The 13,003-nt window shown below is 47.9% G+C and overlaps 1 protein-coding gene across 2 annotated transcripts in view; it reads right to left on the reverse strand.

Annotated features, from left to right (window-relative positions):
- The window catches only part of ACP6 (acid phosphatase 6, lysophosphatidic), a 92,787-nt gene extending 88,052 nt beyond the window's left edge, over positions 1–4,735 (reverse strand). The window contains exons 1-2 of one of the 2 annotated variants that reach the window (XM_063956700.1): positions 4,543–4,735; positions 2,835–3,051 (exon numbers count right to left, since the gene is read on the reverse strand). In XM_063956700.1, coding sequence (XP_063812770.1) covers positions 2,835–3,032 — 198 coding nt within the window. In that variant the 5' untranslated portion in view covers positions 3,033–3,051; positions 4,543–4,735. Of the gene's footprint in view, positions 1–2,834; positions 3,052–4,530 lie in introns of both variants that reach the window. The other variant, XM_063956699.1, reaches the window with a different exon arrangement.
- Between the last annotated feature and the right edge of the window lie 8,268 nt (positions 4,736–13,003).

Genomic DNA, 13,003 nt, shown 5'->3' on the forward strand with positions numbered 1-13,003 from the left:
GATTTCAAATTTAAAATGGGTCTCACCGAACCGTCCGGCTTCGGTACCACAAATAGTGTGGAATAGTAACCCCGGCCTTATTGAAGTAGGGGTACCTTGATTATCACCTGCTGGGAATACAGCTTGTGAATTGCCGCTAGCACCGCCTCCCTGTCTGAGGGAGCAATCGGCAAGGCAGATTTTAGGAACCTGTGGGGTGGAGCCGCCTCGAATTCCAGCATGTATCCCTGAGATACTACTTGAAGGATCCAGGGATCCACCTGTGAGCGAGCCCACTGATCGCTGAAATTTCTGAGGCGGGCCCCCACCGTACCTGGCTCCACCTGTGGAGCCCCACCGTCATGCGGCGGACTTGGAAGAGGAAGCGGGGGAGGACTTTTGTTCCTGGGAACCTGCTGTCTGTTGCAGCCTTTTTCCCCTACCTCTGCCTCTAGACAGAAAAGACCCTCCTTTTCCACGCTTGCTTTTCTGGGTCCGAAAGGACTGAACCTGATAAAATGGCGCCTTCTTAGGCTGTGAGGGAACATGGGGTAAAAATGCTGACTTCCCAGACGTTGCTGTGGAAACTAGGTCGGAGAGACCATCCCCAAATAATTCCTCCCCTTTATAAGGCAAAACTTCCATGTGCCTCTTGGAATCTGCATCTCCCGTCCACTGACGAGTCCATAAGCATCTCCTAGCAGAGATAGACAATGCACTTACTTTAGATGCCAGCCGGCAAATTTCCCTCTGTGCATCTCTCATATATAAGACTGAATCTTTTATATGGTCAATCGTTAGCAGAATAGTGTCTCTGTCTAGTGTGTCAATATTTTCTGACAGTTTTTCTGACCATGCAGCGGCAGCACTGCACATCCAAGCTGACGCAATGCCTGAGTGTGTGTATACAGACTTCAGGAGTGCCTCCTGCTTTCCTATCAGCAGGCTCCTTAAGGGCGGCCGTATCCCGAGAGGGTAGTGCCACCTTTTTTGACAAACGTGTGAGCGCTTTATCCACCCTAGGTGGTGTTTCCCAACGTGACCTATCCTCTGGCGGGAAAGGGAACGCCATTAGTACCTTCTTAGGAATTACAAATTTTTTATCAGGGAAAAGCCACGCTTCTTCACACACTTCATTTAGTTCATCTGATGGGGGAAAAACTACGGGTAGTTTTTTCTCCCCAAACATAATACCCTTTTTTGTGGTACCTGGATGTAAATCAGAAATGTTTAACACCTCTTTCATTGCCTCAATCATGCAGTGAATGGCCCTGACAGGCATTAGGTTTGACTCATCGTCGTCGACACTGTTATCAGTATCCGTGTCGACATCCGGGTCTGCAAACTGAGGTAGCGGGCGTTTTAGAGCCCCTGACGACCCCTGAGGCACCTGGACAGGCACGAGCTGAGATCCCGGCTGTCCCACATTTGGCATGTCGTCAAATTTCTTATGTAAAGAATCTATACGTGCACTCATTTCTTTCCATAAGTTCATCCACTCGGGTGTCTGCCCCGCAGGGGGTGACGTCCCTTCAAAATGCATCTGCTCCGCCTCCACCTCATTATCCTCATCAAACATGTCGACACAGCCGTACCGACACACCCCACACACACAGGGAATGCTCAACAGAGAACAGGACCCACAAAAAGCCCTTTGGGGGGACAGAGTGAGAGTATGCCAGCACACACCAGAGCGCTATATATATACAGGGACTAACTGAGTTATGTCCCTAATAGCTGCTTTACATATAATATATGTATATATACTGCCAAATTTAATGCCCCCCCCTCTCTTTTCCCTCTTACTGTTACTGTATATTGCAGGGAAGAGCCAGGGAGCTTCCTTCCAGCCGAGCTGTGAGGGAAAAATGGCGCCAGTGTGCTGAGGAGATAGGCTCCGCCCCTTTTTCGCTGCCTATTCTCCCGCTTTTTATGGAATTCTGGCAGGGGTATTTACCTCATATATAGCCCCTGGGGCTATATATTGAGGTATTTTAGCCAGCCAAGGTGTTATTATTGCTGCCTCAGGGCGCCCCCCCCCAGCGCCCTGCACCCTCAGTGACCGGAGTGTGAAGTGTGAGAGGAGCAATGGCGCACAGCTGCAGTGCTGTGCGCTACCTTGGTGAAGACAGAGTCTTCATGCCGCCGATTTTCCGGACCATCTTCTTGCTTCTGGCTCTGTAAGGGGGACGGCGGCGCGGCTCCGGGACCGAACACCAAGGACTGGGCCTGCGGTCGATCCCTCTGGAGCTAATGGTGTCCAGTAGCCTAAGAAGCCCAATCCGGCTGCAAGCAGGCGAGTTCGCTTCTTCTCCCCTTAGTCCCTCGCTGCAGTGAGCCTGTTGCCAGCAGGTCTCACTGAAAATAAAAAACCTAAATCTATACTTTCTTTCTAAGGGCTCAGGAGAGCCCCTAGTGTGCATCCAACCTCGGCCGGGCACGAATTCTAACTGAGGCTTGGAGGAGGGTCATAGTGGGAGGAGCCAGTGCACACCAGGTAGTCTGAAATCTTTCTAGAGTGCCCAGCCTCCTTCGGAGCCCGCTATTCCCCATGGTTCTTACGGAGTTCCCAGCATCCACTAGGACGTCAGAGAAAAGAGCAATGCTTTAAATAGCAAATCAAGTTCTTAATCCATGACTTAAAAGGCCCGTGTTTTATAACCCTGAAATGTACAGGTGTTTTTTTATTTATTTATTTCTTTCTACAAGTTACGGCTCGTCTTTGTGCCGTTCCAGGATATTCACTGTACTTGGATTGCTTACATTACAGTTTAGACCCCGGGGGGAGATAACAGACTACTTTGATACATGTAAATGACTTGTTCGCTGGGACAGACGCGCTGCCCTCACCATACCTGTTGGTTGTGTGGGATTGGCTTCAATGGGGTCCGAGCTCCATGACGAAAAACCACCTGCACCAGCTTCAGTTCATAATCTCGCCTTTCCGTTCCCAATGGTGCGCTGTCCATCTTTACCTCGGCAAACACCCGCCGCGTCTTATGCAGACAGTATAAGACAGACCCTAGGATTCCAGCTCGTACCCATACACTCATAGTTATTCATCTGCGACAGCTGCAAGAAACAGGGCGATTCAGACTAACAACATATCTGTATTACTCTAACTGTGCTGGGGGGGGGGGGATAATACCCCATAGATAAAGGAACATAGCAGCAGGTGTGGGTGCTTAATATTAACCTCCCATGCTAGTTAGGCCTGGCTTATAGACATAATGACATTGCTTTTTTTCCTCCAATGGGGACACTGACTGCCTTGGGATTTCCCATTAACAGTTTGCCCAAGTTTGGTTGATGACTTTAAGCAAACAGCATGATTCATATCAACCATTGAGCCCGGGGTGTATGTAGTCAGCACATAAATGCTTAACAGCGAACCAGACATATATCCCTGCGTGTAAATGGATTAAGAAGTCATGCCTTCTACAATAACAAATATAATATCCGGCCGCGTGGCCCATTTCCTGATGGAGACATTTGTCTGGTTTGTTTTAATTCATCACATCAAATTTATAACTATGTTTTCCAGACATTCCGAGTGCCTAGCCTCCCATTGACAGTACTAATGTATATTTATGTAATGCCAGCTGTGAGAGCTGACTGGTATGACCATCCAGTGTTATAGTGTCGCTATGACCCACGTGTTTCTCCTATCAACTGTGGTACGGATGGTCGTCTCTTACCCTGCACATACATTAACCCCAGAGATAACTACTTAATCCATCTACGCACTAGCTATGGTTACAGACCATTACTAAGTGAAAGATCACGTTACATCTTCCACCAACACGTATGTAAAAAGTCTGCACCCTGTGACACGCGTTCCACCGCTTGGGTCCTCTGTACCATTTACAATGCGCAGAGGCCTCTACGAAACCGGGACAAAGGAAAAAAGGTGCTTTTGGCCACCGCAACCAACCAGAGGTTTAATTATAATTAATCTGCACTTGGAAAAAAAAAAAAAAAAGTTTATTTTTTCTCCTGTGCGCCAGTAATTATAACTATTCCTCTCCGTTCAAGGAATTTGATCCCGGATGCATGGAATACGCACACTGCATGAGTAACGCTACAAGGCTGGAGCTTTATACCAATCCTGTATTATGCCACCCTCCTTACCCCCGGGCATATTCTATGAACTGAAGGGCAACCTAAATGTATCAAGACCTTTATGTGTCACCCACTGGGGTGCAGATGCCATGAAATAATACACAGGGTGCCGCTGAAATAACTCATGTGTGCAGGGTGCTTTCTGCAAACTGGGGCTGTGTCAGCTCTAAGGGCTGCATTGCATAAGCAATATTCTTATTAAATACAGATATCATGGAGGGTGCATCACAGACCTCTCCTGACTGGGTCTGATGGTAGACAGTGCAGTAAGAGGGGCAGTTGCAGGGTAACAGGGGGGATAAGATCACAGACAGAGGGGCACAAGGCTGGGCACCCAGTGAGGAAGCAGGGGGAGAAATGAAAAGGGAATTTGCAGCATTGCAGGAAGGGAAGGAGCTGCTGCTCTCAGTTTAAGGGCCTCTCCCAAACCTATGTCCGCACTGGTGTCCAGTCCTGGCAGGGGGGCTTCCTGATGGGTGATCCCCTGGTCCTGGCATACACTGACCCACTGACTACACTGTCAGTGCACAGGAAGGAACCCTCTGTGTCTCTCTGCTTCTCTCTGCACACGCCTCTGTCGATTCTGCACCCAGGCAGCAGCGGGAATTGTGGGAGCTGTAGTTTTACCGGCGCCTCAGGGCAGCGCTCGCTGAGAGGAGGTGATAGGGGCCGAAGACTACAACTCCCATGATGCAGCGCGCCGGGGATTGTTAAAGCAATCTGCGCAACGCTCCGAGCTGTGTCATTGTTACTGAGAGGATGCAGTATTGTTTGGGCTACGGCGCCATTTTGGGAGAGACTATGAACATTGATGTTATAAAACATAGGTTCTCAAACTCGGTCCTCAGGACCCCACACAGCATACTTGCCTACCTGACCCACTCCATGAGGGAGAAAATGCTCTGTTCCTGGACTTTCCCGGTAATGTATGATTGCCATCACCTGTGGTGAGCTAGTTAATTGATAAGAAAGGTGTTTCACCACAGGTGATGGCAATCATACATTACCAGGAAAGTCCAGGAACAGAGCATTTTCTCCCTCATGGAGAGAGTCAGGTAGGCAAGTATGCCACACAGTAGTGCATGTGTTGCAGGTAACCCAGCAGTTGCACAGGTGTATCAATTGCTCACTGACACATTTTAAAAGGTCTACAGGTGGAGCTAATTATTTCACTTGTGATTTTGTGAGGAGACCTGCAAAACATGCACTGTGTGGGGTCCTGAGGACCGAGTTTGAGAACCTGTGTTATAAAAAATAAAATAAAAGCATATAGCAACATTAAAAAATAAAATGGCTTAAAAAAAAAATTACATATATATATATATATGTAAACGTAAGGATTAATGCGCCACATGTGCGATAAGACAGATATGTTGTTTGAAAAGGCTAGTCACTGACACTCCCCTATGCTGCTAACGGGGCGTCTGCTGTTACCCTCAAAGAATATAGGGGTGGTAAAACCCTAAAAAAAATGTAGGAAAAAGGAGGGGATGAGGGTGAGTAGCGACCTCGTGTCCGTAAAAGGTATACAATTGCCAATATGTTTAAAAATATTAAAAATAAGATTTTACTTACCGGTAAATCTATTTCTCGTAATCCGTAGTGGATGCTGGGGACTCCGTAAGGACCATGGGGAATAGACGGGCTCCGCAGGAGACAGGGCACTTTAAGAAAGAATTTGGATACTGGTGTGCTCTGGCTCCTCCCTCTATGTCCCTCCTCCAGACCTCAGTTAAAGAAACTGTGCCCGGATGAGCTGACAGTACAAGGAAAGGATTTTGGAATCCAGGGCAAGACTCATACCAGCCACACCATCACACCGTATAACTTGTGATAAACTTACCTAGTTAACAGTATGACAACAATAGAGCATCAGATCAACCCTGATGCAACTATAACATAACCCTTATGTAAGCAATAACTATATACAAGCATTGCAGAAAAAGTCCGCACTTGGGACGGGCGCCCAGCATCCACTACGGACTACAAGAAATAGATTTACCGGAAAGTAAAATCTTATTTTCTCTAACATCCTAGTGGATGCTGGGGACTCCGTAAGGACCATGGGGATTATACCAAAGCTCCCAAACGGGCGGGAGAGTGCGGATGACTCTGCGCACCGAATGAGCAAACACATGGTCCTCCTCAGCCAGGGTATCAAACTTGTAGAAACTTGTAGAACTTTGCAAAAGTGTTTGAACCCGACCAAGTAGCTGCTCGGCAAAGCTGTAATGCCGAGACCCCTCGGCAAAGCTGTAATGCCGAGACCCCTCGGGCAGCCGCCCAAGAAGAGCCCACCTTCCTTGTAGAATGGGCTTTTACTGATTTTGGCAGCGGCAATCCCGCCGCAGAATGAGCCTGCTGAATCGTGTTACAGATCCAGCGAGCAATAGTTTGCTTTGAAGCAGGAGCACCCAGCTTGTTGGGTGCATACAGGATAAACAGTGACTCAGTTTTCCTGACTCTAGCCGTTCTGGCTACATAAACCTTCAAAGCCCTGACCACATCTAGTAACTCGGAATCCTCCAAGTCACGAGTAGCCACAGGCACCACTATAGGTTGGTTCATATGAAAAGATGACACCACTTTTGGCAGAAATTGCGGACGGGTCCGCAATTCCGCCCTGTTCATATGGAAAACCAGATAGGGGCTTTTATGTGACAAAGCCGCTAATTCTGACACACGCCTAGCTGAAGCCAAGGCTAACAGCATGACCACCTTCCACGTGAGAAATTTTAACTCCACGGTTTTAAGTGGCTCAAACCAGTGTGACTTCAGGAAACTCAACACCACGTTAAGATCCCAAGGTGCACTCCTTTTACAAACGTCTGAACTTCAGGAAGAGAAGCCAGTTCTTTTTGAAAGAAAATGGATAGGGCCGAAATCTGGACCTTAATGGAACCCAATTTTAGGCCCAAAGTCACTCCCGACTGTAGGAAGTGAAGGAAACGGCCCAGCTGGAATTCCTCCGTAGGGGCATTCCTGGCCTCACACCAAGCAACATATTTTCGCCATATACGGTGATAATGTTTAGCCGTCACGTCCTTCCTAGCCTTTATCAGCGTAGGAATAATCTCATCCGGAATGCCTTTTTCTGCTAGGATCCGGCGTTCAACCGCCATGCCGTCAAACGCAGCCGCGGTAAGTCTTGGAACAGAGAGGGCCCCTGTTGCAACAAGTCCTGTCTTAGAGGCAGAGGCCATGGGTCCTCTGTGAGCATTTCTTGCAGCTCTGGATACCAAATCCTTCTTGGCCAATCCGGAACAATGAGTATTGTTCTCACTCCTCTTCTTCTTATGATTCTCAGCACCTTGGATATGAGAGGAAGAGGAGGAAATACATAGACCGACTGGAACACCCACGGTGTCACTAGTGCGTCTACAGCTATCGCCTGAGGGTCTCTTGACCTGGCGCAATACCTCTGTAGCTTTTTGTTGAGACGGGATGCCATCATGTCTACTTGTGGCAGTTCCCACTGCCTTGCAATCTGCGTGAAGACTTCTTGATGAAGTCCCCACTCTCCCGGGTGGAGGTCGTGCCTGCTGAGGAAGTCTGCTTCCCAGTTGTCCACTCCCGGAATGAACACTGCTGACAGTGCACTTACGTGATTCTCCGCCCAGCGAAGAATTCTGGTGGCTTCCGCCATCGCCACCCTGCTCCTTGTGCCGCCTTGGCGGTTTACATGAGCTACTGCGGTGATGTTGTCTGACTGAATCAGCACCGGTCGGTCGCGAAGCAGGGTCTCCGCTTGTCGTAGGGCGTTGTATATTGCCCTTAGTTCCAGGATGTTGATGTGAAGACAAGTCTCCTGACTTGACCACAGACCTTGGAAATTTCTTCCCTGTGTGACTGCTCCCCACCCTCGGAGGCTTGCGTCCGTGGTCACCAGGACCCAGTCCTGAATGCCGAATCTGCGGCCCTCGAGAAGGTGAGCACTCTGCAGCCACCACAGGAGAGACACCTTGGCCCTGGGGGACAGGGTGATCAGCCAATGCATCAGTAGATGTGATCCGGACCACTTGTCCAACAGATCCCACTGAAAGGTCCTCGCATGGAACCTGCCGAAGGGAATGGCCTCGTATGATGTCACCATCTTTCCCAGGGCTCGCGTGCAGTGATGCACCGACACGTGTTTTGGTTTTAATAGGTCTCTGACCAGCGTCATGAGCTCCTGAGCCTTCTCCTTCGGGAGATAAACCCTCTTCTGGTCTGTGTCCAGAATCATGCCCAGGAAGGGCAGACGAGTCGTAGGAATCAACTGCGACTTTGGAATATTCAGAATCCAGCCGTGCTGTTGTAACACTTCCCGAGAGCGTGCCACGCTGATCAGCAACTGCTCTCTGGACCTCGCCTTTATGAGGAGATCGTCCAAGTATGGGATAATTGTGACTCCTTGCCGTCGCAGGAGCACCATCATTTCCGCCATTACCTTGGTAAATATTCTCGGTGCCGTGGAGAGACCAAACGGCAACGTCTGGAATTGGTAATGACAATCCTGTACCACAAATCTGAGGTACTCCTGATGAGGTGGATAAATGGGGACATGAAGGTAAGCATCCTTTATGTCCAGAGACACCATAAAATCCCCCTCCTCCAGGCTTGCGATGACCGCTCTGAGCGATTCCATCTTGAACTTGAACCTTTTCAGGTATATGTTCAGGGATTTTAAATTCAATATGGGTCTGACCGAACCGTCCGGTTTCGGTACCACAAACATGGTCGAATAGTAACCCTTTCCCTGTTGAAGGAGGGGAACCTTTACCACCACCTGCTGAAGATACAATTGTGAATTGCAGCTAACACTATTTCCTCTCTAAGGGGGAAGCTGGCAGGGACGATTTGAGGTAACGGTGAGGGGGCATCTCTTAGAATTACAGCTTGTATCCCTGAGACACAATCTCTATAACCCAGGGATCCACCTGGGAGTGAACCCACTTGTGGCTGAAATTTCGGAGACGCGCCCCCACCGGGCCTAGCTCCACCTGTGGAGCCCCATCGTCATGCGGTGGATTTAGTGGAAGCCGGGGAGGACTTCTGTTCCTGGGAACTAGCTGTATTGTCCAGCTTTTTTCCTCTACCCCTGCCTCTGGCAAGAAAGGACGCACCTCGTACTTTCTTGCCTCTTTGTGATCGAAAGGACTGCATTTGGTAATACGGTGCTTTCTTAGTTTGTGAGGGAATATATGGCAAAAAAATTGACTTTCCAGCCGTAGCTGTGGAGACCAGGTCCGAGAGACCGTCCCCAAACAATTCCTCACCCTTGTAAGGTAAAACCTCCATGTGCCTTTTTGAGTCGGCATCGCCTGTCCATTGCCGAGTCCACAGGACCCTTCTGGCAGAAATCGACATTGCATTTATTCTAGAGCCCAGTAGGCTAATGTCTCTTTGGGCATCTCTCTTATATAGGACAGCGTCTTTTATATGCCCCAGGGTCAGTACTATAGTATCCTTGTCCAAGGTATCAAGTTCCTCAGATAAGGTATCTGTCCATGCTGCTACAGCACTACACATCCAGGCCGACGCAATTGCCGGCCTTAGCAGGGTACCTGAATGTGTATAAATGGACTTCAGGATACCCTCCTGCTTTCTATCCGCAGCATCTTTTAGGGTGGCCGTATCCTGTGACGGCAGGGCTACCCTCTTGTATAAGCGTGTTAAAGCTTTGTCTACCCTAGGGCAGGATTCCCAGCGTAACCTGTCCGTTGGCGGGAAAGGATACGCCATAAGCATCCGTTTGGAAATCTGCAGTTTCCTATCTGGAGATTCCCAAGCCTTTTCACATAACTCATTTAACTCATGTGAAGGGGGAAAGGTCACCTCTTGCCTTTTTTCCCCATACATATAAACCCTCTTGTCAGGGACTGGGGTTTCCTCTGTGATGTGCAACACATCCTTCATTGCTATAATCATGTAACGGATGGCTTTAGCCATTTTAGGCTGTAACTTTGCATCATCGCCATCGACACTGGAGTCAGAATCCGTGTCGACATCTGTGTCAACAATTTGGGATAGTGGGCGCTTCTGAGACCCTGACGGCCTCTGCGACATAGGATCATGCGTGGGCTGAGACCCCGGCTGTCCTAAGTAGAGATGAGCGGGTTCGGTTTCTTTGAATCCGAACCCGCACGAACTTCACTTTTTTTTTCACGGGTCCGAGCGACTCGGATCTTCCCGCCTTGCTCGGTTAACCCGAGCGCGCCCGAACGTCATCATGACGCTGTCGGATTCTCGCGAGACTCGGATTCTATATAAGGAGCCGCGCGTCGCCGCCATTTTCACACGTGCATTGAGATTGATAGGGAGAGGACGTGGCTGGCGTCCTCTCCATTTAGATTAGATTTAGAAGAGAGAGAGAAAGAGAGATTGCTGTGATACTGTAGATTAGAAGAGAGTGCAGAGTGCAGACAGAGTTTAGTGACTGACGACCACAGTGACCAGTGACCACCAGAGACAGTGCAGTTGTTTGTTTTATTTAATATATCCGTTCTCTGCCTGAAAAAAACGATACACAGTCACACAGTGACTCAGTCTGTGTGCACTGCTCAGCCCAGTGTGCTGCACATCAATGTATTGTATATAAAGCTTATAATTGTGGGGGAGACTGGGGAGCACTGCAGGTTGTTATAGCAGGAGCCAGGAGTACATGATAAATAATATTATATTAAAATTAAACAGTGCACACTTTTGCTGCAGGAGTGCCACTGCCAGTGTGACTAGTGGTGACCAGTGCCTGACCACCAGTATATTAGTAGTATTGTATACTATCTCTTTATCAACCAGTCTATATTAGCAGCAGACACAGTACAGTGCGGTAGTTCACGGCTGTGGCTACCTCTGTGTCGGCACTCGGCAGGCAGTCCGTCCATCCATAATTGTATTATATACCACCTAACCGTGGTTTTTTTTTTCTTTCTTTATACCGTCGTCATAGTCATACTAGTTGTTACGAGTATACTACTATCTCTTTATCAACCAGTGTACAGTGCGGTAGTTCACGGCTGTGGCTACCTCTGTGTCGGAACTCGGCAGGCAGTCCGTCCATCCATAATTGTATTATAATATATACCACCTAACCGTGGTTTTTTTTTCGTTCTTTATACCGTCGTCATACTAGTTGTTACGAGTATACTACTATCTCTTTATCAACCAGTGTACAGTGCGGTAGTTCACGGCTGTGGCTACCTCTGTGTCGGAACTCGGCAGGCAGTCCGTCCATCCATAATTGTATTATAATATATACCACCTAACCGTGGTTTTTTTTTCGTTCTTTATACCGTCGTCATACTAGTTGTTACGAGTATACTACTATCTCTTTATCAACCAGTGTACAGTGCGGTAGTTCACGGCTGTGGCTACCTCTGTGTCGGCACTCGGCAGGCAGTCCGTCCAACCATAATTGTATTATATACCACCTAACCGTGGTTTTTTTTTCATTCTTTATACCGTCGTCATACTAGTTGTTACGAGTATACTACTATCTCTTTATCAACCAGTGTACAGTGCGGTAGTTCACGGCTGTGGCTACCTCTGTGTCGGCACTCGGCAGGCAGTCCGTCCAACCATAATTGTATTATATACCACCTAACCGTGGTTTTTTTTTCTTTCTTTATACCGTCGTCATACTAGTTGTTACGAGTATACTACTATCTCTTTATCAACCAGTGTACAGTGCGGTAGTTCACGGCTGTGGCTACCTCTGTGTCGGCACTCGGCAGCCCGTCCATAATTGTATATACCAGTGACCTAACCGTGGTTTTTTTTTCTTTCTTTATACATACATACTAGTTACGAGTATACTATCTCTTTATCAACCAGTCTATATATTAGCAGCAGACACAGTACAGTGCGGTAGTTCACGGCTGTGGCTACCTCTGTGTCGGCACTCGGCAGCCCGTCCATAATTGTATATACCACCTAACCGTGGTTTTTTTTTCTTTCTTTATACATACATACTAGTTACGAGTATACTATCTCTTTATCAACCAGTCTATATATTAGCAGCAGACACAGTACAGTGCGGTAGTTCACGGCTGTGGCTACCTCTGTGTCGGCACTCCGCAGCCCGTCCATAATTGTATATACCAGTGACCTAACCGTGGTTTTTTTTTCTTTCTTTATACATACATACTAGTTACGAGTATACTATCTCTTTATCAACCAGTCTATATATTAGCAGCAGACACAGTACAGTGCGGTAGTTCACGGCTGTGGCTACCTCTGTGTCGGCACTCGGCAGCCCGTCCATAATTGTATATACCAGTGACCTAACCGTGGTTTTTTTTTCTTTCTTTATACATACATACTAGTTACGAGTATACTATCTCTTTATCAACCAGTCTATATATTAGCAGCAGACACAGTACAGTGCGGTAGTTCACGGCTGTGGCTACCTCTGTGTCGGCACTCGGCAGCCCGTCCATAATTGTATATACCAGTGACCTAACCGTGGTTTTTTTTTCTTTCTTTATACATACATACTAGTTACGAGTATACTATCTCTTTATCAACCAGTCTATATATTAGCAGCAGACACAGTACAGTGCGGTAGTTCACGGCTGTGGCTACCTCTGTGTCGGCACTCGGCAGCCCGTCCATAATTGTATACTAGTATCCAATCCATCCATCTGCATTGTTTACCTGAGGTGCCTTTTAGTTGTGCCTATTAAAATATGGAGAACAAAAATGTTGAGGTTCCAAAATTAGGGAAAGATCAAGATCCACTTCCACCTCGTGCTGAAGCTGCTGCCACTAGTCATGGCCGAGACGATGAAATGCCAGCAACGTCGTCTGCCAAGGCCGATGCCCAATGGCATAGTACAGAGCATGTCAAAACCAAAACACCAAATATCAGTAAAAAAAGGACTCCAAAACCTAAAATAAAATTGTCGGAGGAGAAGCGTAA

Source organism: Pseudophryne corroboree, chromosome 2, assembly GCF_028390025.1.
Source record: "Pseudophryne corroboree isolate aPseCor3 chromosome 2, aPseCor3.hap2, whole genome shotgun sequence".
In the NCBI taxonomy this organism is placed as follows: domain Eukaryota; kingdom Metazoa; phylum Chordata; class Amphibia; order Anura; family Myobatrachidae; genus Pseudophryne; species Pseudophryne corroboree.